At 32.8% G+C, this 27824-nt stretch overlaps 1 protein-coding gene across 1 annotated transcript in view; it reads left to right on the forward strand.

Annotated features, from left to right (window-relative positions):
* LOC134722395 (hemicentin-1-like) overlaps window positions 1-27824 on the forward strand; it is a 147979-nt gene that overhangs the window by 95371 nt on the left and 24784 nt on the right. Inside the window, exons 12-16 of the mRNA XM_063586013.1 lie at window positions 1673-1807; window positions 4074-4098; window positions 18038-18066; window positions 18710-18862; window positions 24539-24605. Coding sequence (XP_063442083.1) covers window positions 1673-1807; window positions 4074-4098; window positions 18038-18066; window positions 18710-18862; window positions 24539-24605 — 409 coding nt within the window. The remainder of the gene's footprint in view (window positions 1-1672; window positions 1808-4073; window positions 4099-18037; window positions 18067-18709; window positions 18863-24538; window positions 24606-27824) is intronic.

Below are 27824 nucleotides of genomic sequence, written 5' to 3' on the forward strand. Positions count from 1 at the left end.
TCAGATCCGTTAAATAACACTTAAAATATAAAAAAAAAAGTTACCCTATTCCTTTACCAAATACTCCTTGGGGAAGAAATACCATTTGGAACAAACAGAAAAGATAAAAATGTAGTGATCCCTAATATCTCAAAATGGCTTTCAAAAAGGAGCAACCACCTGACTTTTTTTTCTCGCGCAAGCGTTTTTATTCAGTTTTTTCGATGCTAGCAATCACATTTAATTTATTTTACAATATTTAACACTATAATGTATGGGTGAAGCTCTGGATTCCGATTTTTTTTTAATCATCTGTATGACCGGAATATTTTTTTTTTTTTATCAAATTGGGGATCAAAATATTTAGCAAGGAACCCCCACCCTTCTTTTTAAAGTCATACGGAAAACCGTTGTTCCCAAACTGCAAGAAAAACTGTCCGAAAAATTTGCATTCGGTTCTACGTAATGAACATTTAAATGACACATATTTTACAAGTGTGAAAAAATCTTATGTACAGGTAGCTAAACAAGGTGTATGGATTTGAACAATGTAATGTGAAACCAGTGTGCATTACGGTAAACTTAATGTAAACGTGGTTACTGTACATGGCCTTTGGTGTGAACACGGCCTTATTTGCAGAATCTAAGAAATAAAGATATATTTAATTAGTTAATTTATCTTGCGATTTACAAATTACTAAACATCTATAGAAGTATATACAAATATACACAAAAAAATCATTTCATAGTGACCCATATGTCTATGTATAGCTTCATTTGTACATATTATAAATATTGCATATAACTCCGAGAGATGTTTTAAAAAAGGGTTATCACTTTCTCTTTCTAGCCTTAACATGCTTCTGGTTCACATACATATCATGATAAAACAATACAAAAATGACAAACTTTTTACTGGTAAAAAATCCCGACATCGTATTTTCTAAATGATTGATATGTTGGTTTTTATAATATTTGATAAGCCTAAAAATATTACTGTTGTCAATACTCTTGAACGTATTCTATGTATTGTTAAACTTCAACAAGATTATTGATATGAATGCGTAGCTATGTACGGAGTGAATTATTTGCAGTTTGTCTAGTGACGTCTGCTTACAAAGACGATAAATAGAAGTTCAACTGCGTCTACAGATATTAAATCTTTAAACAGTAGTGTTTTCATTATTAAATGTACCTCGTTTTGATAGTTTTTGTGTTGGCATCTTATTATTTTAAATGATACGTAAAATAAATCAACAAACAGAATAAATAAGCGACAACTGTCGTAATTTGTTTATTTGTTTGTAGTCAAGTTGTAACTGTAAATTGCGTCCAAATTGTTTGTTTGTTTGTTTGATTTCAGTTCTATGCCTTTGGTGTATGTTACATAGTTTAAATTGTTGGATCCAAATAATAGTCACGTTAACAAATTGCGTTTGTTTGGTATGCTTGCGTAGTGTTATCAATTTATTGGAACAATAAACTTCTGTCATACAGGTGGTTGGTGTAGTTAAAGTATAAATGTAGAAATTACTGTGTAAGCAAGGAGACATTTCTTCTCTAATCGTTTCAATGTTGATATTTGGGGCGTTTGATTTTGACAGGCTTGATTTCCATCCTATATTTTGTATTTACCTTAGATTTTTGTTATTTTATAATTACATTTTAAACAGACGACTTTTTTTAATTGCAGTTGTCATCGAATCAAATGAGGCAAATATTGTTGCTATAGGTGCTGCGACTGGCATTGGTGGAGCAGTTGTTGTCCTTGTAATTATTGCAGGCGTTTTTATTTACGTTCGGAGAAGGAAAATAGATGAAAAAATCGGTATGTTAGAACATATTGTGTACTCGACTATACGTTAAAATATACACAGCATTGCGGCAAAATGTTGTAATATTGGTACTATTGTAAATCTAAAAAAATATTATGAGATAGCACGATGACTCGCTCAAGTTCACAGTAAACAGTATGACCTTGACAAATCAGAGAAAAAAAGCATAACGTATTATCGGCTATCAACATTGATAAAAGGCTACATAAACATAAAAAAATCATTTCAAGATGAAAAAAATGACGATTGTTTTCAAATCAGCCTTTTTATAAGAGTTTATTTTTCATTTACAAAATACCATGAGAACAAATCTATATATTCAAACTCTCATTTATAAACAATCTTTTTATTCTGAGTTGGTCAATCACTTGCACATCCACAGATGTCAAAGTATGTGTGGTAAAGTAGAAGATACACGTTTCTACAATTTCTTTGATTTGAATAATGACTTCTTATCACCGAAACGTCGGATATATGTAGACTCGGAAATAATATCGGCAGTTAAAAGCTCGATATTATCACGGTCAGATTTCGAAAGCCAAATATGAAGACAAACAACATGGAAAAAAATCACAATATGAAAAACATTAAACTCTCTCAGACAAACGACATATTGGTTTTTAAACTACACATCAAAACTGTTTTTCAAAATGAAAGGTAATGCAAAAAAAGTTGACTCATTATAGTCTATCAAATTTTTTGACGTTCACAACATTCGTGTCGGGTGAATGGCACATGTCAATATTGTTTTATGAATTGGTAACTAAACACGTGTATAGTTACTTTGCTACGTAGATCATTAAAACCGACGCAAACCGTCTACCTAGTTTAAACATACATGTTTCCATCACACATTCCAAATCGTTGTCTCTCAAATCTATATATACATATTACATTGGAAAACGTGAATAACAAACGGAGCCAGGTAAGATTCAGTAGGAAAAGATGTTTAAAAAAAGACGGCGCATTAATGTAAAAAGTTAACACACGAAACAAGCAAAATGAACGATGACTAAAAAACACCTTCAACTTGTATTTTGCCCATATGGCGACTAAAGCCTTTTTCAACTGATTTTTATAGTTCGTTCTTATGTTGTACTGTTATACCACTGTCCCAGGTTTGGGGAGGGTTGAGATCCCGCTAACATGTTTAACCCTGCCACATTATTTATGTATGTGTCTGTCCAAAGTCAGTAGCCTGTCATTCAGTGGTTGTCGTTTGTTGATGTGTTACATATTTGTTTTTCATTCATTTTTTATATATAGATAAGGCCGTTAGTTTTCTCGTTTGAATTATTTCACATTGTCTTATTGGGGCATTTTATAGCTGACTATGCGGTATGGGCTTTGCTCATTGTTGAAGGCCGTACGGTGACTTTAAGTTGTTAATGTTTGTGTCATTTTGGTCTTTTGTGGATAGTTGTCTCATTGTCATTCATACCACATCTTCTTTTTTATAATTTCAAATTAGAAACGCTCATATTAACAAAAAGCATGTTGTAGCATCTTTACCCGTGATCCGAAATATTAGAAGAAGAAAAAACACATTAATGATAGCAGAAAACCTGATGTTCATTGGTTGCCGTTTGTTAATGTGGTTCATAAATGTTTCTCGTTTATTGTTTGTATATAGATTAGACCGTTGGTTTTCGCGTTTGAATGATTTCGTATTTTTGGGACCCCTTGTTACTTGCTATTCGGAGCGTACCAATGCTCCATGTTGACGACCGTTCTTTGACCTTCAATTATTTACTTTTACAAATTATGAATTAGATGGAGAGCACTCAAACAACATCTTCGTATATCTATTATATTTTTAACGCCAGTTTTCCGTTTTGTCTTCAAAAGACTCACGCAGTACTATTGAATTTAAAATGTAAAAAGGTAAATTAAAGTGCGGAGTTGATAAGCATTAAGTACCTGAAATTTCATATAGGTACGATAAATACAACTAAGGAAATATCATATTGAAGCAGAAACCCGATTAGAACAGTTCTGAAAAAATAAAATCGTTTTATTGACCATATCGTTTACAAAGCACAGAAATACGTAATACTGAACATATAATAACCTCAGTCATAAACGAATAAGGAAATCCATCTTAAGTAAAGTTTGGTATTTCTAATTATGTAAAGAATGCAGACATATGGGTACATTATTATTCTATTGATTTATCTGTGTCATTTAGTTTTCAAGGATATGTTATGTTACAAGATGGTAGAGTTTTTCATATCACAGACATTTTAATGTACGTTTCAGGCCAAGAAAAAGAACTGATGCAAAGGTAACGTTTACATTTCTTTTTACATTTATAAGCATAAACAATCTTTACAACGACATTCTTACTGCTGCTTGGTCGGGTTGTTGTCTCTTCGACATAGTCCACCTTTTTGTTGTCTACAAGATATGTGTATAGATATAGCGTGTTGCATAATGTACTAATGTGACCAACAGAATTTCATTATTATAGAATTATACTTATAAACAACACAACGGTTGCCACATGTGCAGCAAGATCTTCTTATCCTTCCAAGGTACTTGAAGTCCCCCCCACACCGTTTTTGTTTGAGATTGTGTTGTCTAGTCTCCAGTGTAGTCTTTTGTTTGTCTGTTGGTGTTTTTCTTTTTTTTAGCCATACAGATAACAATTTTAGATTTATTAGTTTAAATGTCCTTTTAGAATTTTTAATTTAGCATCTCTAGAATTAAGAATGGGAAAGGGGAATGTGTCAAAGAGACAACAAACCGATCATAGAACAGACAGCAGAAGGTCACCAATATGTCTTCAATGCAGCGAGAAAATCCCGCACCCGGAGGCGTCCTTCAGCTGGCCACTAAACAAATATATATACTAGTTCAGTGATTATGAACGCCATACTAAACTCCAGATTGTACACAAGAAACTAAAATAAAAAATAATAAAAGACTAAGAGTTGGGCTCCTGACTTAAAACAGGCGCAAAACTGCGGCGGGGTTACACATGTTTATGAGATCCCAACCCTCCCCCTATACCTCTAGACAATGTAGAAAAGTAAACGCATAACAATACGCACATTAAAATTCAGTTCAAGAGAAGTCCGAGTCTGATGTCAGAAGATGAAACAAACGAAAATAAACAAAATAGCAATAATGCATAAATAACAACGGACTACTAGCAGTTAACTTATATGCCAGCGCCAGACCTCAATTAAACTGATTGAAAGATTATGTCTTCATCATATGAATATCAGGCACAATCCCTCCCATCCCTCCCATTAGAGGTAAAAGTATCATACCATCATAACATGTATGAGAAGAATCTGTTTGTTTGTGTTTATCATCCTGATAAATACACATTCTAGGTATTGACGTTATTTATCATCTTCTTTTAATTTTCTTTGTAATTTTTTAACCCTTTCCCTTTCGGGCATTTTTGACCTTTGATTATCGAAAAGACCCTTTTAAATTTCAGTTGAATACTGTATACGTATTCGCATTAATGGTCATGCATATGCCATGTAGGGCTTATATGAAAGATAATTAATAAAATATTTAAGAAAATTTAGTTTGAAGATAATTGGTCCTGTTTTTTATCATGTTGTGTTTCCAAAGTCAGGTGACTTTTGGGAATTGTTGAAAAATACGATATCTGTAGGAGGGAAGTCATGTAGAGACATTTTGTTGCGCTTATAGGTGTTATGTTTTGGTGGGAACACAATGCACAGAACATTTGTCATATTGGTATGAAAATTGTAAATGTGCGTTTTTTTTTGAAATATCGATGTCAGTAACATTCAAAATAACTGATTTTAACATGTTTAAAAGCTTTCTTCGTAAAACAAAATCAAACTATAGCTCTCGTGTTTTTGTGTATTTTTGTTGTTGTTGTTGTCTTAATCCTTTTCATGCAATAGACTGTATTTGGGTTTTAAAAAGGACAATTCATTACATTATCAATGATACCTTGATGTGGCGCACCATCGACCGAGTCCAACGGAGCAAAAGGGGAAAAGAGGGCCAAAGGGCACATCCATTTAAAAAAAATATATTTCAATGGTTTTCTCTTTGTTGTTGAAAGTAAAGTTAAGTTGAGTTACATTTGATATAGGAAACGATATGTCCACTTTCGGCAGAGAGATTCGAGGTGGGATAGTTCAGTTAGTCCCAACACAACTGGCATCCTTAGAAATTTATTGAAATAGAAGTACTAAACTCTACTACTCAAGACATGAGATAAAGATAAAAAGAAATTATGTGATAAAATGTAATTTGTTTTGCCAAATGTTACATTTTCCCCTGTGACTGCATTTCCTCCATAACCGCAAAAGATATCAACAAATTTATTTTATAAAATTACTCGTTATATCCTTTGCTTGATTTGTTGTATTTTGACCGAAACTATATGAACGCTCCATATGAGAGTTATTTCCCATTATGCAACTTATATAAGAGATATGCATATCTAACTGGTTAATCATCAGCGAATTGGCAATGGGTCTTTGGATTTGAGGTTCTCTGTCCAAAAGCATGAAAATTAGGTCAAGGTCATATTCCAAATTTTGATTTTGGCATATTTTCACCTATTTTAAAAAAACGTAAAAGATATTGACAAATTATTTTTACTTAATTGTTAGTTGAGAAATGTCGTAACACGTAAATTTTGATTGTGAGGGTAAGTTGACCGTAAATGGGTTTTTCTAAGGATTTTCTAAGTATTTTCTTATACCAGGCATAGATTACCTTAGCCGTATTTGACACAACTTTTTGGAATTTTGGATCCTCAATGCTCTGCAAATTTGTTTGGCTTTATAAATATTTTGATATGAGCGTCACTGATGAGTCTTATGTAGACGAAACGCGCGTCTGGCGTACTAAATTATAATCCTGGTACCTTTGATAACTATCTCCCCTTCTATATTCAGAATAACGTGTAAAATGATATGACTCATTAACTATACATATTACAGACCTAGGGTATTTTGATTTATGGTCCTTGGTTTATGACCTTGAAATTGCTGTCAAGGTCATAGGCAAATTGGGCGTTCTAGATTTTGACCTTTGCTTTAAATTCATATGTATACATCAGAAAGCCGTAGGAACTGTTATTTAAACTGATATTCACTGTTTTCATATCAAAAATATGAATTTAAAGCAAAAGTTGTCGAAAGACCTGCAATTGTTCTCTGAACAATTGTTTTTTTAATTAGGTCTTTCCAATTTTCGGTGAAAAGACCTATCGTATTTGTCACTTAGATGTTTGGTGTTTAATATCGAGCAGTTTATACGCCTTTGAAATTCACCCTGCGTAAACAAATACTTCTCTTTGTAGGGGTTATCTCCCCGAAAACTGTTTTCCTTGTGACTACATCTCCTCGGTAAACGTAAAAAAAGCAACAAATTTATTTTATAAACTTGCTCGTTATATCCTTTGCATGATTTTTCTTTATTTGACCGAAGCAATGCGAAAACTCCATATGAGAGTTATTTCCCTTTATGCATTTGATATATGTAATATGCATTTCTATCTTGTAAACCATCAGTGATAGAGACTTAGGATCTCTTGATGTGGTCCTTGATCCAAAAATAAGAAAATAAGGTCAAGTTCATATTTTAAAATTTAAATTTGGCTCATTTTCAATTCTTTTCAAAAACCGTGTAAGATATTGAAAACATATTTTTACTAAATTTTAAGTTGCGACTTGTCGTAACACATGAATTTTGGTTGAAAGGGTACGCTAACATTAAACTGGAGTTTTCTTCCCTCTTATATTAAAAATTAGGCATATAGTAACTCATTAACCATATATACATGTAGTTATTGCTTTATGATGTATAGATATGAATTTAAAGCAAAGGTGAAAAGCTATTACGTCCAATCAACCAATGACCTTGACTTCAATTTCAAGGTCATAAACCTAAGACCTCAAATCAAAAGACCATTCGTCTGTAATATGTATGGTTAATGAGTTATATCACTTTACGCATAATTCTAAATATAAGAAGAGCGAAAACTCCCATTAATTGTCCACAGACCCTCTCAATCAAAATTAACATGTTACGACATGTCGCAACTGACAATTGAGTAAAAAAATTGTCGATATCATATAAGGATTTTGAAAATAAGTCAAAATAAGACAAAATTAAAATTAAGAATATGACATTGACCTTTGACCTTGACCTAATTATCATTTTTGTTTTACCAAGGACCTTAAATCAAAAGACTCTAGGAATCTATCACTTATGGTTTACAGGATAGAAATGCATACTACTTATATCACATGCATAAGGGGAAATAACTCTCATATGGAGTGTTCCTATTGCTTCGGTCAAAATAGCACAAACAATGAGAGGGATATAATGAGCAATTTTTTAAAATAGATTTGTCGCTTTCTTTTGTGGTTACGGAGTAGATATAGTCACAAGGAAAACAGTGTTCGGGGAGATAACTCTAACAAAGAAAATTGTTCGGCTTAGAACAGGTGAAAAAAAAAGCGCATAAACTGTATGATACTATAAAAGAAATATCTAAGTGACATATTACGAAATATTTTTTTACGCGAGAACAAAATTAGGCGGAAGAAAATAATAATAATAATAATAAGGTCTTTCCACCCATAAAGATCAATTCTTAAATAGAACTTTGAAAATTCAGTTTGAAATATCATATCCAGTGTCGATTGATAGCTTATTATACACTGATTCCAAAAATATATGGTTTCCCTCATTTTTTCTAAATAAGGGAGATAAATTGTTACTTCCAGTTTGAAATATTCACTTCCGGTTTTATTTGCTAATATACTTGATACTGATTACAAAAATATATTTTTATGCCCCACCTACGATAGTAGAGGGTCATTATGTTTTCCGGTCTGTGCGTCCTTCCGTCTGTTCGTCCGTCCGTTCGTCTGTCCGTCCGTTCGTCCCACTTCAGGTTAAAGTGTTTGGTCAAGGTAGTTTTTGATGAAGCTGAAGTCCAATCAACTTGAAACTTAGTACACATGTTCCTTATGATATGATCTTTCTTATTTTAAAACCAAATTATACTTTTAACCCCATTTTCATGGTCCACTGAACATAGAAATTAAAAGTATGAGTTTCAGGTTCAAGTTTTTGGTCAAGGTAGTTTCGATGAAGTTAGTGTCCAATTAACTTCAAACTTAGTCCTTTTTGATTGATCTTTTTACTTTTAAGGCCAAACTAGATTTTTTACCCAATTTCACGGTCCATTGAACATGGAAAATGATAACGGGAGTGGGGCAACCGTGTACTTTGGACACATTCTTGTTTAATATATTTTTGTTATAAATATATTCAAAAAAACAGCAACTTCCGGTCACCAGGTCACTTCCGGTTGTCTTTTCCATGATTAAGTGGCTTGCAACGTAATGCAAAAAATGATATGGCTTTATCATGTATAGACATGAGGTAAAATAAATTTGTCACTTTCTTTAGCGGTTACGGAGTAGATGTAGTCACAAGGAAAATAGTGTTCGGGGAGATAACTCTTACAAAGGTAAAATTAAAAGGGCATAAACTGTATGATACTATGTAAGAACTATCTAACCGACATATTGCGAAACAAACATTTGATACATTCAAAAATACCTACCGTTATCTGGATGATATTTTTTCGTTGAATAATCCAGAGTTCTCTAAATATACTTCAGAAATTTACCCAAACGAACTTACTTTAACTAAATCTAACATAAACAGCAGCAGTTGTCCTTTTCTAGATTTAGACATTTCAATTTCAAACGGGAAACTTCACACTAAAATTTACGACAAAAGAGACGATTTTTCATTTCCTATTGTTAATTTTCCTTTTTTAGACGGCGATGTGCCTTTGGCTCCATCATACGGTGTTTATATATCGCAACTCGTTCGGTTTGCCCGTGTGTGTTCTGATGTCATAGATTTTAACGAACGTAATCAATGCATCACTGGTAAATTGTTGTGTCAGGGATTTCGATACCATAAATTACTTAAAACTTTTACTAAATTCTTTCATAGATACAAAGATTTGATTAGTAAATTTGGCTATACCTGTAGAAAGCTTATTAAAAATGGTATTTCTCATCCTAAATTTTATGGTAATATTGTACTTAGAGCGAGGAAATCACTATGTGATCCTTGTAAACTCATCGAACCTTTAAACAAACTTATAAGTAAGGGTTATCGTACCAATATTGTAATTAGATCTCTGAATATAGTTCACATTGGCACTAATATTGATTTTGTCATTAGCAAATTAAAACATAACTAAATTTCATCATCTTTTGAGGCGAGATGTATAGGGGACACAGCCACGTTAACTTGTATTTCTATAGAAGTCGCTCTTCACTATACTACTACCTGTCGATACATTTATTTTTGGCATTGCACAAGTCATGTCTTCTTTGACTATTAATGACGTTAAAATACTAAATCCCTGTGATGTGTTTTAGTCGATTTTAGTCTCTGATGCATGATTTTTTACTATTAATTGGTTTTGGCTTTTAACTAGCTGTCAGTAACTGCGAGTACTCTCAAATCGTATTTTCTTGTTAATTCGACCTGTTGATACTGTTTATAATGCTTTTTTGTCATTTTTTATTTATAATGGATCTTGGCTGTATACCAGCTTTGATTATTTGTAATATCTTCAATTTTTCACTTATTCTTACAACATTTGTATAAACTTCAAGATTATAAAAAAACGTTTTTTTTCTAAAATGAACATTGATTGGTTAAATATTTCTCAGTGTGTTTGAATTTGTTTGATAGCCTTTTGGTCATGACTGTTTGTCTCTAATATTTAATTAACTGTGCATTTGTATTCAGATATCGCAGATCAAATTTATTCGTTCTTTGTGTAATCATACGTTTTTTGATTGAGTTAAGTCTGCTAATTGATATTTTATCGTATGTTTTTATATGTTGTGATGTTATGCTATTGTTTCAGGAAAAAGGGAGAAGGTTTGGGCCCATTAAAACGTTTAATCCCGCTGCAAATGTTTGCACCTGTCCTAAGTCAGGAATCCGATGTACAGTAGTTGTCGTTTGTTTATGTAATATATACGTGTTTCTCGTTTCTCGTTTTGTTTATATAGATTAGACCGTTGGTTTTCCCGTTTGAATGGTTTTACACTAGTAATTTTGGGGCCCTTTATAGCTTGTTGTTCGGTGTGAGCCAAGGCTCCGTGTTGAAGGCCGTACTTTAACCTATAATGGTTTAATTTTTAAATTGTTATTTGGATGGAGAGTTGTCTCATTGGCACTCACACCACATCTTCCTATATCTATTTACTGCAGGGTTTGTTACTCGTGCTGTGTGGATGCAGTAGAATGTGTCCCCGTGCTTGTAGTGTATGCCCTTATATATTTCAGTTATTGGTTGTTTGCCTGTGAGAGAGCTTTCACATGTTTATATCTTTATTGTTTACGATGTTGGGATGTATTGATACTCATCCACGCCTGCTATTATTTTTTTTCTTATTGCCCCCTGCTATGGTTTTTATTAGATTTCTTACAACCACTGTTTTTGCCCTGTGTTTGTTATACATGTCAGTTTTGTTATATTTAAGTCCATACGTCGGGCCTTTTATTACAGTTTTTGTAAGAGTTCTTTACTGCACTCCTAATTATTCCCTATTCCGTAACTGTGATCCTCATTCAATGTTACAACCTCCGGTCTTTTGTATTGATCCTATACCCCTATTAAATTATCATGATTTTACGGAATGGAAAAAATATTATCAACAACACAACTTCTAGGTTATCTACGTGCATAAATAAACGTATTGGTAATGCCACTACAGCCAGATTATTTAACAAAAATGCACGTGGATATCCACAAATTTTCCCGTGCAATGCCAAAAAATGACTAACTTGTTTTAGATTAACTTCTCAAAATACTATAAGGTCAACAGTGAACGGGAGAACCTTTTCGCTCTCCTTTTCCTGTGATATTACCTGAAAAACTCAAAACCTAATATATGTGGTAACTTGAACCCAACCTAAGTGTGGTATTCAATATGTTGGACAGACGGGACGAGAGTATTTCAGAAGAAATCAAGAACATCTGTACCGCTTTCGTAGACCCAAAAAATTCAAAAGTTTAGTATATCAGCATTTAGAAAAGCATAATCATAATCTGAAATATATAAAATTCCAACCACTCGAAACCGTTCAAAAACAACCAGGAGAATCACACAAGCAATTTGAAAAATCACGCGAAGTTCGCGAATTATTTTGGATAAAAAGACTTCAAACAGCTTATCCTCTCGGTCTAAATGATAAAATATTAGGGCAGGGGAACATATCTAAAACTCATATCGATGTCATTAATATTGTTGATAAACGACTTAGAAATAATAGGTCTCATGGTAAACGCAAGAACCGCAATCAACGTATTAAACATCGTATAAATTATACACTTGCTGATCTGTTATCTATAATAAAGAATAATGGCAGACATCAAGTATTATGCAAACTGGGTCAGATACCTATAAGTAAATTATATGCTATTTTTCTTGAGTGTGATAAAATTTCTTTTTTTAGCCCATTTTATGAATACACCCGTATTATTACAGCCTTTTGTCATCACAGGCTTTTTCCTATTATTGATAAACCTGAAAATCGTAAACGACATTTTCTCAAATTAAAATATATAAATAGAGGTATTGATTTTATTAATTTGTCTAGCATATTCAATGACTCTTCTGTCTATAGCTTAATACCTCCATATTTTGATAATATAGAACAACCCATTATTTCGTATTCTTATAAAAAACCGAGCAGAAATTTGATTTTCAATTATACGTCAATTACAACAGACGTCAATATAGAAAATAATGTTCCTTCCACTTGAGATTGCGAAACATCTAGTTTTAAATATGTTCCCTATGGTCATGTTATCACAGGAGACCTCAACATAGTCGATGACCGTGAAGTCATAACTTTTCTAAAGAAAGGACCGAAATACCGTCCTCCATCTACAATAGATTGGAAACAGTGTCGTCAGGTCATTAAAGACGCTCTGTCTGCCTATTGTAAAAATTGGTGCAAACGTGAAAAATCCGATAAAAAATCTTTAGACAGTTATTTGAATAAAATTATGAATACTGTTGATATTCGAATATCTCATTTAGAAAACAATTCTGAAATTAATAATAGGAACCATGATATACCCATTTCTAGAATAAAAAACAAACTCAAGGTACTCGCAGAGCGGTTTGTGTTCGTACCGGCAGACAAGGCAGCAAATAATGTAGTGGTGGTGTGACGCATATACTACACGAAAGTTCTTCAAAACGAAATAATAAATTCCTCTACATTCAGGTCAGTGCGCACCACAGAGAGTCAAATCGTTAACAAGCATACCACTGCCACTGCCCAGCTTAAAGCATCTTCCGAACATTTGAAAGTCCCTACCATGTACTGGTTACCGAAATTACACAAAAAACCATTTAAATTCCGTTTCATCTCCGCTTCGAGTAAGTGTTCTACTACTAATCTATCAGTGCTTCTAACCACCTCCCTTACTACTATCAAAGAACTGGTTATTAACTTTTGTAATAAAGCTTATGAAAATAATGGTATTAATTATTTTTGGAGTGTTAAAAATTCTTTAGAGGTTTTAGATAAAATACATGCTTTCAATGGTCCTTACAATTCTGTTGACAGTTATGATTTTTCTACTCTGTACACTACACTTCCACACAATCTTATAAAGAAAAAGTTTTTGTATTTGATAAAATGGTCTTTCGAAAAATCTCATTGTAATTTTATTTGCTGTAACTCGTTTAAGGCCTTTTTCTGTAACGAAAAAGGAAAGTATGCTAGATACACTTACTGGAAATGTGAGGATATGATTGAAGCTTTAAACTTTCTGCTTGATAACATTTATGTACGTTTCGGCGATAAAGTGTATCGTCAGGTAGTAGATATTCCTATGGGCACCAACTGTGCCCCTTTAATAGCAGATTTATTTCTATATTGCTATGAATCTCAGTTTATGACCAAACTCAGTAAAGACCCATCATTGTTACATTTGGTTGATACATTCAAAAATACCTACCGTTATCTGGATGATATTTTTTCGTTGAATAATCCAGAGTTCTCTAAATATACTTCAGAAATTTACCCAAACGAACTTACTTTAACTAAATCTAACATAAACAGCAGCAGTTGTCCTTTTCTAGATTTAGACATTTCAATTTCAAACGGGAAACTTCACACTAAAATTTACGACAAAAGAGACGATTTTTCATTTCCTATTGTTAATTTTCCTTTTTTAGACGGCGATGTGCCTTTGGCTCCATCATACGGTGTTTATATATCGCAACTCGTTCGGTTTGCCCGTGTGTGTTCTGATGTCATAGATTTTAACGAACGTAATCAATGCATCACTGGTAAATTGTTGTGTCAGGGATTTCGATACCATAAATTACTTAAAACTTTTACTAAATTCTTTCATAGATACAAAGATTTGATTAGTAAATTTGGCTATACCTGTAGAAAGCTTATTAAAAATGGTATTTCTCATCCTACATTTTATGGTAATATTGTACTTAAAGCGAGGAAATCACTATGTGATCCTTGTAAACTCATCGAACCTTTAAACAAACTTATAAGTAAGGGTTATCGTACCAATATTGTAATTAGATCTCTGAATATAGTTCACATTGGCACTAATATTGATTTTGTCATTGGTAAATTAAAACATAACTAAATTTCATCATCTTTTGAGGCGAGATGTATAGGGGACACAGCCACGTTAACTTTTATTTCTATAGAAGTCGCTCTTCACTATACTACTACCTGTCGATACATTTATTTTTGGCATTGCACAAGTCATGTCTTCTTTGACTATTAATGACATTAAAATACTAAATCCCTGTGATGTGTTTTAGTCGATTTTAGTCTCTGATGCATGATTTTTTACTATTAATTGGTTTTGGCTTTTAACTAGCTGTCAGTAACTGCGAGTACTCTCAAATCGTATTTTCTTGTTAATTCGACCTGTTGATACTGTTTATAATGCTTTTTTGTCATTTTTTATTTATAATGGATCTTGGCTGTATACCAGCTTTGATTATTTGTAATATCTTCAATTTTTCACTTATTCTTACAACATTTGTATAAACTTCAAGATTATAAAAAACCGGTTTTTTTCTAAAGTGAACATTGATTGGTTAAATATTTCTCAGTGTGTTTGAATTTGTTTGATAGCCTTTTGGTCATGACTGTTTGTCTCTAATATTTAATTAACTGTGCATTTGTATTCAGATATCGCAGATCAAATTTATTCGTTCTTTGTGTAATCATACGTTTTTTGATTGAGTTAAGTCTGCTAATTGATATTTTATCGTATGTTTTTATATGTTGTGATGTTATGCTATTGTTTCAGGAAAAAGGGAGAAGGTTTGGGCCCATTAAAACGTTTAATCCCGCTGCAAATGTTTGCACCTGTCCTAAGTCAGGAATCTGATGTACAGTAGTTGTCGTTTGTTTATGTAATATATACGTGTTTCTCGTTTCTCGTTTTGTTTATATAGATTAGACCGTTGGTTTTCCCGTTTGAATGGTTTTACACTAGTAATTTTGGGGCCCTTTATAGCTTGTTGTTCGGTGTGAGCCAAGGCTCCGTGTTGAAGGCCGTACTTTAACCTATAATGGTTTAATTTTTAAATTGTTATTTGGATGGAGAGTTGTCTCATTGGCACTCACACCACATCTTCCTATATATATATATGTTACGAGAGAACAAAAATTGGCGGAAGAAAATAATAATAATTAAAAACCAATTGTTCAGAGAACAATTGAATGTCTTTCCACATCAAAGAAATTTTAAAAAAGAAGCTAGGTCATAAACCAAGGGCTTCAAATCAAAAGATCATAGGTCTTAACTACATGCATATATGGTTAATGAGTTACTATATGCCTAATTTTTAATATAAGAGGGGAGAAAACTCCAGTTTAATGTTAGCGTACCCTTTCAACCAAAATTCATGTGTTACGACAAGTCGCAACTTAAAATTTAGTAAAAATATGTTGTCAATATCTTACACGGTTTTTGAAAAGAATTGAAAATGAGCCAAATTTAAATTTTAAAATATGAACTTGACCTCAGACCTTGACCTTATTTTCTTATTTTTGGATCAAGGACCACATCAAGATATCCTAAGTCTCTATCACTGATGGTTTACAAGATAGAAATGCATATTACATATATCAAATGCATAAAGGGAAATAACTCTCATATGGAGTTTTCGTATCGCTTCGGTCAAAATAACACAAATCATGCAGAAAATATAACAATCAATTTAATAAAATAAATTTGTCGCTTTCTTTTTCTGTTACGAAGGAGAGTAGTCACAAGTAAAACAGTGTTTGGGAAGATAACTCCTACAAAGAAAAAGTATTCGTTTACGCAGCATGAATTTCAAAGTCGCATAAACTGTTCGAAATCAAATACCAAACATCTAAGCGAAACAAAATTTATACGCAAGAAATAAAAGTGGCGGAAGAAGAAAAAAGAATTAATTAAATACCAATTGTTCAGAGAACAATTGAAGGTCTCTCCACCAAAAACATGCATACAAATATTAAAGTAGTAAAATTAGGTTTAAAATGTCATTTCAATCGTCAAATGATAGCTTATTGCACTCTGATTAAAAAACACTCTGATTAAAAAAACATATGGTTTCTTTTCTATATTTTTAAAAAAAAGGGAGATAATTTGTTACTTCAGGTCTGAAAAATGTTACTTCCGATACTCTTTGAATATTTACCTGACACGGATTCCGAAAATATCTGATTCTATATACTTTTATTTAAAGAAGGTACGAAAAATAGCTACTTCCTGTTTAAACAAAGTCACTTCCGGCTGTTTTTTTAAAGGTTAAATGGTTTGAAAGCTATTACTTTATCATGTTTACATAGGAGATAAAAGCAGAGGTTGAAATCTAGAACTTTAAATCAATATATGACCTTGAGATCAAATTCAAGGTTATAAGCCAATGACCTCAAACCAAAAGACTTTAGGTCTTAATTATATTTGGTAAATGAGATATATATCACTTAACGCATATTTTTATATACAAGAGGGGAGAAAACTCCCTTTTGCGTTCAACATACCCTTACAATCAAAATTTACGTGTTACGACATGTCGCAACTGGCTTTAAGTAAAACAAATGTGTCGATATCTTATACAGTTTTTAGATATAAGTGAAATGAGCCAAAATCCAAATTTAGAATATGACCTTGACCTTTGACCTTGGAATAATTTTCATTTGTTTGGAACAAGGACCTCAAATCAAAAGATCCTACATGTATGTGTCTATCACTTATGGTTAACAAGATAGAAATGCATATATCACTTATATCAAATGCATTAGGGGAAATAACTCTCATATGGAGTGTTCATATCGCTTCGGTCAAAATACAACAAATCATGCGAAAGATATAACGAGCAATTTTATAAAATAAATTTGTCGTAATCTTTTACGGTAGCGAAGGAGTAGAGGAAACAAGGAAAACAGTGTTATGGGAGATAACTCCTACTAAGAAAAGTATTCGGTTACGCAGGGTAAATTTCAAAGGCGCATAAATTGTTCGATATCATATACAAAATATCGAAGGGACACATTGTGAAACAACTATTTTTCGCAAGAACAAAATTTGGCGGAAGAAAAAAATAGGTCTTTCCACAGAAAAGTGGAAAGACTTAATAAACAGAACAAGTACAATAGGTCTTTCCACAGTATAGTGGAAAGACCTAATAATCAAAACAAATACAATAGGTCTTTCCACAGAAAAGTGGAAAGACCTTATAAAAAAGTTCGGTTTAACAATGTTTAACCGTAGGTGTACAAGAAATCTATAACAAGAACAGTCAACTAACAGTAAGGTTTAAACTACATCATCACACTATTTCAGGGGACCCACATTTCGTTACAATACAGACAAACCATGTTGATTGAAATACCCAAGAACCATTTTGATACCAATATACTAATTGTTAATTGAAAAATTTAATTTTTGATATTTTCAGAGACTAATCATACGTTGTCGCATATTTAAAAAAAATAGCTTTAACATATTTATTCAAACGTATTTCGATTCCTTCAAGAATGGTCACCTCCGATAAACTACACCAAACATTTTTAGGTAACTAGATAAACGATGAGAAGTTAAACATAAATCAGAATAAGAATTTGTGTTTTGAAAACAATATTATTTTTTTTTCTTATCTTAACAGGTCTGTTGACGGAGAAGAGGACGACGAAGGTATTTCCTTTAGAAGACAATATAATTTTGTAATGGAAACTATTTTCAGACGCCTTATCTCTATATAATTGAAATACTGTACTGATTATGATTTTATCTAACAAATTGCTAAGGGTATAATGTTTTTGTTAGATCCACCAGTCCATCCATGCATGATCACTTAGGCTACTTAACTATTCTTTGTTTTCGTTTAACACAGGTTTATGAAGGATTCTACTCGATACAATCATGGAAATGATCGATAAACAGAAATCTGATATGAAAGACAATGTTTCATAGGGGGGAAAGTTAAAATATCCAATTCTTATTATAAAAGAGCAAGATGGGGTTAGGTAAAAATATCCAGTACTAATTTTAAACGGGCATCATGTATGTGTGCTAACGATATTGCAACTTTGTTTTTGATTCTCTCCTTATGTTCTGGTTGATAGAATTGCAACATAAGTGAACTATTTGAATATTGATATACAAGGTATTTTCTCAGTTGTTTAACATCAGTTGTTTATGGTGGACAATCAAAAATGTTCTCCCGAAATCACTCAAATTGTATGTCCTAGTCTAACATGTACACAGTATTTATTCAAATAGCATGATGAACATTCATTCGACATATTTAACCCAAAGTATATTATCATTTATTCAGGTGGATTAAAGGAAAATCCGCTGTATGTTTCGTCACAACATGAACCCGAGGGATCAGTTTATAGCGTTGTTAACAAAAACAAAAAAACTAAAAGCAAGGAAAAGGCAGACGAGAGTACTATTTACACAGAAGTGGTGAAAAATCAGAAGAAAGGTAAGCGTTAAACTGTTTCATTTCTATAAGATAAGATTAATCAGTAGTATTTGGTGTTTTTATCCTTCTAAAACCATCACTTTGATCATTCGATTAAATCAAATACAATTGTATTTGCAATCATGCCAAATTGTGTTATAATATATAGAATAATACATATAATGTATCACCAAGAAAAATCAATCTCATTGCCCTCTGCCATAGGTTCGGAGCGCTGATTTGGGTCGAGAGGTGACTTCAACGGTAAAAATAGATAACAGAACAGTATTTGATTTAAAAGCAAAATGTTTGATTTGGGCTTCGCTTCAGAATTTTGAACTGAACTTGACATTCACTGAACATGCTGAAAATTACATTGCTTATGGTAGATTTAGTCACACATTCAAGTTTTGAACTCGATGTTATGGAGTATATCCTGCTGTTCATGTTTGTATGTCAGTAAAAATGGGATTTAATTCATATTGCTCTCTAGAAATGCTTGACAACAAACAGAACTGTAATTCATCTAAAGTTTGCATAAGGTTAAGCAAAATGTCATTGTAATGAGACTGCAATATACATTTTGAGGTCACGCAGGTTCATTCAACACTCGTCAACAGTAATACACAAACGTAGTCCGCGATTGGGCGAAGCTTTAAACGATATATGTATAGTAAACAAACGTATGATAAAGCACTCAAAGCAGGATATATATATATATAAATGCAGGATATATGTATATAAATGTATATACAACTCGTCTAAACATCAACCCAACAATGTTAGATCTGTAAATTTGCTTTCGCAATTTTTTGGTTCTTCCCTCGCCGGGATTCGAACCCATGCTACTGTGATATCGTGACACCAAATCGCCTGCACTGCAGCCGTCCCGCTAGACCACACGACCACCTGGGCTCTACATGTATATATATATAAGTACGTCTGAGTCGGTGACAACTCTACAACAGATTTATCCATCGGATCACCATCAATGATGGTGATACATGTACATGGCTGTGTACATTATGTATATACAACTCGTCTAAACATCAACCCAACAATGTTAGATCTGCAAATTTGCAAATTTTTTGTTCTTCCCTCGCCGGGATTCGTATGTATATATATTAAAATTTTAAAATTCCCAAACTACATTTCACATCAAATAATAACAGTTCGTTAAAGTATTGTCACTAACCCTTTAATGCCTTCTGGCAATCTTCAGGTGACGTTTTAACAATGTCCTTGACATTCAGTCAACATTAAACGGATCTACGTAAACACGTTTGATTTATCTCCCCTTACCGTTATTGTAACGTAATAAACGTTACCAACGGTAGTGTCGTCAAGGACTAAAACGTTGCCTGAAGATTGCCAGAAGGCATGAAAGCGCTAGTGACAATATTTTAACGAAATGTTATTATTTGATGTGAAATGAAGTTTGCGAATTTAAAAATTTTAATATATACATTCTGTACACCGTATTTATTTACTTTTGCTATATATATATAACGTGCTGTCTATTTGGTAATTGTATTGACGTAATCATTCTTGTACCATCATAATTGTCGTTCCCGTTTAAGTTTTAGAATTTTGCTAGTTCATATCGCACATTATTATTTGTATTTAAAACATATATTTGAACTCTAAGCCATATAACCTATGTCATGTTTAATAAAGATTTAGAATGGTGCAAGCGTCTTAACTGATGTTCGGTTTGACTTTTTTTATTGTATAAATTTCAAGATTGTAACAGTTGAATCTAAGAAGACTTAAAGATGATTCATTTAACATCAGAGTCTCACCGAGGAAGGATATCTGTTATCCGAAATATTTAAAAATAATTACATTTATAGTTACCTTTTTTTTTTGGTATTTGGAGTTGTTGTGTACACTTTTTTAGGCGTTTATATATAGCTCGTCTAAACATCAACCCAACAATGTTAGATCTGAAAATTTGGTTTGGCCATTTTTTTGTTCTTCCCTCGCCGGGATTCGAACCCATGCTTCTGAAATATCGTGACACCGAATCGCCTGCACTGTATCCGGTGCGCTAGACCACACGACCACATTCAATTTGGCTTCATAAAAATAAAGCTTACGGTGGTCGGGTGTTACCTTTCCTCGTCAGTTTTAATCTAGCGTCGTAATACAGTACATGATATATAAGGCATGGAGATGTTATATATATATATAAATAGCAAAAGTAAATATATATATAAGCGCCTATAAATAGCAGCACATGACATACAAATCTATGGGAGGGTGGATTAATCAGTACATGAATTAATTCAATTACACAAACAAAATTATAGATTGCCTAACAATGTAATTTTAACACACTATTAAGTATGTAAATATAAGATGTTTTAAAATATTTATAAAATGAGGAAAATAATTTCGGTAGACCAACTAGCTTAATCAAGCGTGCATATATCCGGGTGAAATCGGATGTAGTTGATAGAAACTTTTGCAGCTCAATGTATATGTTGCACTTGAATTTAGCTACCTTGAAAATAAGAAAATTTTACAGCTCAATGTATATGTTGCACTTGGATTAAGCTGCCTTGAAAACACTTAATTAGTAGTTGAAGTTAGCAACGTCCATTGGCCAATATCACGGGATAAAAAGGACGATGCTTTGTATTAAATTATTCCTTATCTTTCCTGTCTCTTTTTTCGTCTTTTTCTATAAGACCATCAGGTTCTAAAGTGTGGAGCTGGTAGATCCAAAAAAAGTCTCTTCTCTTCTCGCCGTGGTGTCCTACTCGTTGTTGACTTCTATGATTTTGAAAGTAACATTATCAAAAGTATGTTTCGTTGAACGAAGATGTCTTGTGAGAGGACAGTTTTTGTTGGTTGTGTACGATGAACGATGGTTATTGAGCCGAATATTACATTTGTCAATTGTGTCTCCCACATACTGAATGCCACAAGTGTCACCTGGTAATATATAAATTGAGTTCTCCGTTTAACAGTTGGAATTAGAGTAGATGGTATAATTGTGTTTAGTAACGGAGCTGATGAAAGAACTGTTTGTATTGGCAGCTTTACAACACAAACAATTCCTTCGACCACATTGTTTGTAGCAACCGGGAGATGGAGTAGGCTGCTTTGCTAATACATATGTCACTAATTTGTCACAGATGTTTTTAGGTCTTCTGAAGGCCATGACTAGTGGTGATGAAAATACTTTTGTTTTAGATTTAAATCATTTTCCATAATTTTCCAATGCTTCTGAACAATGGATGACACATTTTTAAAATCAGGATGGTAAGTGAGTACAAGGAGTGTTCTGTTAGCTGCTTTATTCTTATCTTTGTACTCTAGAAGTTTTTGGCGACTTTACGTAGTTGTCCAAGTCTAGAATTTTTCGTATTTTCAGTAGATCATATTCTCTTGATTCGCAATGCCTGGCTGAACAGGATACCACGGGAGAAGTGTTTAGGATGCCAACTTTTAGGGGAAAGGAATTGATGTTTGTCCGTTTTTTTGGTATGATGGTTCTTTATACTACCAAGCAATACTATACTTGCATCCATAGTGAAAAAATCCTCCTACTGAGTGCCTTGTTACACTTCTGAAACTAGGACTGGAGAATAAAAACTTCTCTTTCAATGAAAAACACTATCTCCAGATATAAAAATTAGTTGTATTTTATATCTTATTCACGCAATATTTCGCTGAACAAATTAGCTTCATTAAGCGTGAGCATATATCTAGATAAAATCGGATGCATGACAGAAAATGTCTTTGTAGCTTGAACAACACAAAATGTGTGTAAAAGTTTAATATATGGTCTATATAAAACATATTTTAGCCGTTTATTGTACATAACCATTCTTAAATCTAAACTATTAGTTATTTTAGTTAAATGGAACAAATTCAGGATTTATTCCTTTGGTTTTGGGTTGAACTGTTTTTCATCCTTCTCATTAAGTCCATTAGGTTCAAGAGTACGTAGCTGGTGCATATATAACCTTTCTCTCTGGTTTCTCCTTTCTCAGTCCCAATTTTGGTTTACCTAAATTATTTAAAAGGTGATATTTTGAAAAGTATGTCCGGTTCTTAAGAGGTGTCTCTTAATTAGACAATGTCTTCCTTCTGTATAAAACGACCGGTGATTTTTAAGTCTGATGTTGAATTTAGTTTCTGTTTCGCCATCTTACTACAGCTTGCAAGTTTCACAAGTAAGAATATAAATACTATTTTCCGTTTTGCAACTAGATGTAACATAGATGTTGTATCGCTGCTTTGTAACCGTGCTGCTGAGAGAGTGGTCAGTATTGGCGGTTTTACAGCACTTACAATTGCTTCTTCTGCATTGTTTGTAACACCCAAATTTAGAAGTCTCTTGTTTCTTTACTTTTGATGTCATAACTATGTCTTTGAGATTTTGGGGTCTGCGATAGGCAATAACAGGAGGTGATGGAACAATTCGTTTAAGGACGAGTCATTTTCGACAAGACGCAAGTGCTTGCGGATTGTAGATGCAATATTTGTCAAATCGGGATGAAAGGTGACAACTAACGGAATTTTGTCTGAGCGGATCGTCTTATCTTTGTATTCCATGAGAATATCTCGATCTTTTTCCTGGGCTTTATCAAAAGCGTCTGTGATGTTTTTGGTTTTGTATCAACTTGATTTCAGTTTTTTTCAGTCTGATATCAAGAGGATATATAAGACTAGATGAAAACAACGTCCAAACATATGAATGCGTTGGATATAAACCGCAATTTTTATACGTGTGCATGTAACAAATTTCCTTGTAGAAGGCTCTAAATACAGCACAAACAACATTTTTAAAAGACTGAAAAAATATGTTTTAACAAATGCATTTAACTAGCAGGCCGAACAGCTGATTTTCTTAAACCCTGCTGCTAAATTTGTGAAAGCCAAGGATGCATAAAACTGCGTCTATCAGTTAATCTGTTATCATTCCAGCATAATTAACATATAGATTTTACCATCGAGTGTGAAACAATGTTAAATCTCAAGTGTCGACAGTGGATGCATTTTGTTTTGCACGATATTTGGTGGTGGAATCGGTTTCTCTAATTTTTAGACGATATCCAGGCAACCTTATATGAGCAACACGACGGGTGACTCATGTGGGGCAGGATTTGCTCACCCTTCCGGAGCACCTAAAATAACCCCCAGTTCTGGTGGGGTTCGTGTTGCTTATTCTTTAGTATTCTATGTTGCGTCTTGTGTACTATTATGTGTCTGGTTTTTTTTTTTTTGTTTTTTAGCAATGGTGTTGTTAGTTAATTTTCTATCTATGAATTTGACTGCTCCTTTGATATCATTCGCCCCTCTTTCTTGAGTGGATTTTTCGAACGACATGTAAAAAATATGCATCCTCTCTATGTGACGTCATCAGGCATAATCGTTTTTTTTTTCAAATCCCAATAGGAATTTACGAGGAAAGCAAGAACATTTGACATCATGATTGAATTTTAACCAATGTCGAACTAAGATCGAACAAACCATGAACCATACGTTGATAAAAAAAAATCAACAGGTCAGGAAAGGGCTTAATCGAGTAAGCATTAGAGAAACAAGTTTACAAATCAAACAAGCAACAAATGGTCTACTAAAGTAGAAATATGAGCAAATTTATATCTGCCTCTTAATACAGTTTTATATACACTTACACTTCTTCACATCTTAAAGTTTAGTTTACTATACATATTTCAGATAGAAAGAACAAGGAGATAGAAATGGGTAAGAATTGTAATCAGTATATACATTTACAAAATTTGTTGTATGTTTCACGTTATAATCATTAGTTGTGAAGAATACATCATGTGTAGATATATACAGTTAATAAAGTTATTGCTGCAGTTTGTCTGTCCATTACAATTTGAGTTTCAATTCACAAGACAAATGTATCCGCGGTCTTTGAATATCAAAATGGTAGTTTGAAATGTACCAATTATGACCTCATACTTTAAGCAAACATTTGAAGTAAAGCTGGATTTGTCTGAGGGTGACACTTATCCTGCCAACGATTACTCAATATGGTATAGTCATAACTTGAGGGTATTTTGATATTATATGATATGCCTTCGAAATGGCACTATATGAATTTGTGATTATATGTACTTATGTTTGATTTTGTTCTTGATGTATGTGTGGGTTAACGTATTGTATATATTTCATTGCGTGATTAGGTTGAGTTATTTCTTAATGATTATTTGTCAATTCCTTAATTGGATTTGACATACATTGTTTTCCTTCCGGCAAATGAGAAGATTACATCTTCACAAAATGTGAACTTTCAATTTGTAGTAAGCACTATTCCAGCAGCGCCTTCATATGAAGTATACTAGGATAACATTCAGTTGATACGATATTCAAGAAAGTGTATTATCTGTCATGATTTCTTAGATAAAGGGTTGATAATTGTAAGAAAGCTGTTACGCCGTGAAGTTAACTTGATATACATTTTGGAACACCTTTACGATCAATCAATATTTGATGTGGGCAATTTTCAGCTATATCTTCAAATTATTTTCTTTAAAAAAGTTATGTACAATGTAGTAATTTAAAGTCAGCAAGTTTTGCGATATAATAAAAGGTTCAAAACGTACTTTTTAAACTACCAAATGTTGTATAAAGTAAAAGCAACATGTAATAAATTGCATTAGTCCGAAGCACTTTTCTGAATTTACCTTCATTATGAACGCTCTATACCATACTTTTAGTATCCAGGCATGTATGAGATCCAAAATAGTTGAAGAGCTATACAATATAAAAAAGTACATAAAAGTAGCATAATCCATCCGAGGTCATCTTTGCCTAAGGGAGTTGAAACCTTAGTTTATAAATATTTTCAAACTTTTTAAACGGACAGTTTTGTAAGGTAAGTTTTAAATCGAACCACTACCAAAGTCCCGACTACTGAGCTGATAATACCCTCTAAGAATGATAATCCACAAGCAAAGGTATCGACCAAGTGACGTAAAAAATATAAACAACACGTAATAAAGCGTTTTTCCTGGATTTACCTTCATCAGGAACGACCAATACCAAATATTTGAAAGCCAGGGATGAATGAGAACAAAAATAGTCATATAAATTTTTCGAACGATCGGATCGGATGAATTAAAGGTGCAAATACAAGTGGTTATTGAAAAATCTTTTAAAACTAAACACCGATGTACAATTAAATTAACTTTGATGTAAAAAATGTATCAGGAATAATGTGTGTTAACATTTCAATCATGAAGTGGTATGTAGACTGTTAACGGTTTTGATCATACGTCCTGTATCTTTGATTAGTTTGACTAATATAACCCTTTCTAGTTTTTAAAGCTTTGCAGCGTCATATTTGATTTGGTCGTCCAAATAGGTTTAATTTGTTGTCGAAATTATTCGGTATTATTGATGAATACGTTCTGAAATCATTTTGACTTGCATATCACTTTCAGCTGCTATTAGTAATATACTAAACTATTATCTTCATTTCCTTTATGGTGAAAACAAATTTCAATCATACGTATCGATCTGTATTCGACGATAATCATAGTTTACAGCATTTGTTTCTCAAATAATAACAAAGATATATGATTCCATACTAATTGACGGCTGTCAAAATATTAGACATTCCACATTTAGTACGGCCATTGTATATTACTTGTCTTCGTCAGTCATTGCTGTGCATTTGTACAGATGAATACATTTGAAGACTTATGGTAGATATAAGATGATGTGGTATGAGTGCCCATGAGACATCTCTCAATCCAAGTCACAATTTGTAAAAAGTAAAACATCATATATCGAAGTACCTTCAACACGGTGCATTAATTTACACCGAACAGCAAAATATGAATGGTTCCAACATGACAAGTGTAAAACCTTGTTAATGGGAAAACCAACGGTCTTATATATATTTTGTGGTAAAAAAAAAATTCAAATAATGCCTATTTTTAAATGTAGACGGGATGAAGCATATAGAAATGGAACGTTATTTCATAACAACGTTCCGATCGAAATTAAATCCAGAGAACTTTTAATAACGAACAATGGCGGAACGTCATAAACCTCCTTAACGACGTCGCCTATAGCGACACTACATCAGTTATCCTGAATAGTCCCAATGGAAGGATGGAATCGATAGAATTGAACTGTTAACTTTTTATTTATTTTATTATTTTATTTAATGAACAGTTCGACCTGTTAGTCAAATGCGTTTTGTTCAAATATACTTTTTCACTTTTTTGGTCTTTTGGAAAATGTTGTTTGTGCTGTATTTAGACCCTTCTACAACGAAATTTGTTTTACATGCACACGTATAAAAATTGCGGTTTTTATCCAACGCAATCATAGGTTTGAACGTAGTTTTTAATTTAGACTTGTTTATATTTTTTCGTTTGGGCTTGTATCATATTTTCCCTCCGGTTTATATGATCCGTTCATCCTATATTGACTCTTAATATTTAAGAGTTTATCTGAAATTGAGGGTAAATTATATGGACTTCCAATTACCGTTTAGATCCCTAACATAACTGAAGAGACATATATTGTCGAAATCTAGATCTGGTGTACAAAAAAAATATTGACACCTTGTGTTTGTGGCATAGCATCTTGGCCACAAGTTTATTCGGTTTTCTGTTTAGTATTAAATTTATATTAAGATCCATTTTGTTACATCTTGTGATCAATTTTATTTGGCAATCGCCAATGGCAGCTGTCATCAGGGTTTAAGAACATCAGTTGTACGACCTGTTAGTCAAATGCGTTTTGTTTAAATATACTTTTTCACTTTTTTGGTCTTTTGGAAAATGTTGTTTGTGCTGTTTTTAGACCCTTCTACAACGAAATTTGTTTTACATGCACACGTATAAAAATTGCGGTTTTTATCCAACGCAATCATAGGTTTGAACGTAGTTTTCAATTTAGACTTGTTTATATTTTTTCGTTTGGGCTTGTATCATATTTTCCCTCCGGTTTATATGATCCGTTCATCCTATATTGACTC

This window comes from Mytilus trossulus, chromosome 6, assembly GCF_036588685.1.
Source record: "Mytilus trossulus isolate FHL-02 chromosome 6, PNRI_Mtr1.1.1.hap1, whole genome shotgun sequence".
Taxonomy (NCBI): domain Eukaryota; kingdom Metazoa; phylum Mollusca; class Bivalvia; order Mytilida; family Mytilidae; genus Mytilus; species Mytilus trossulus.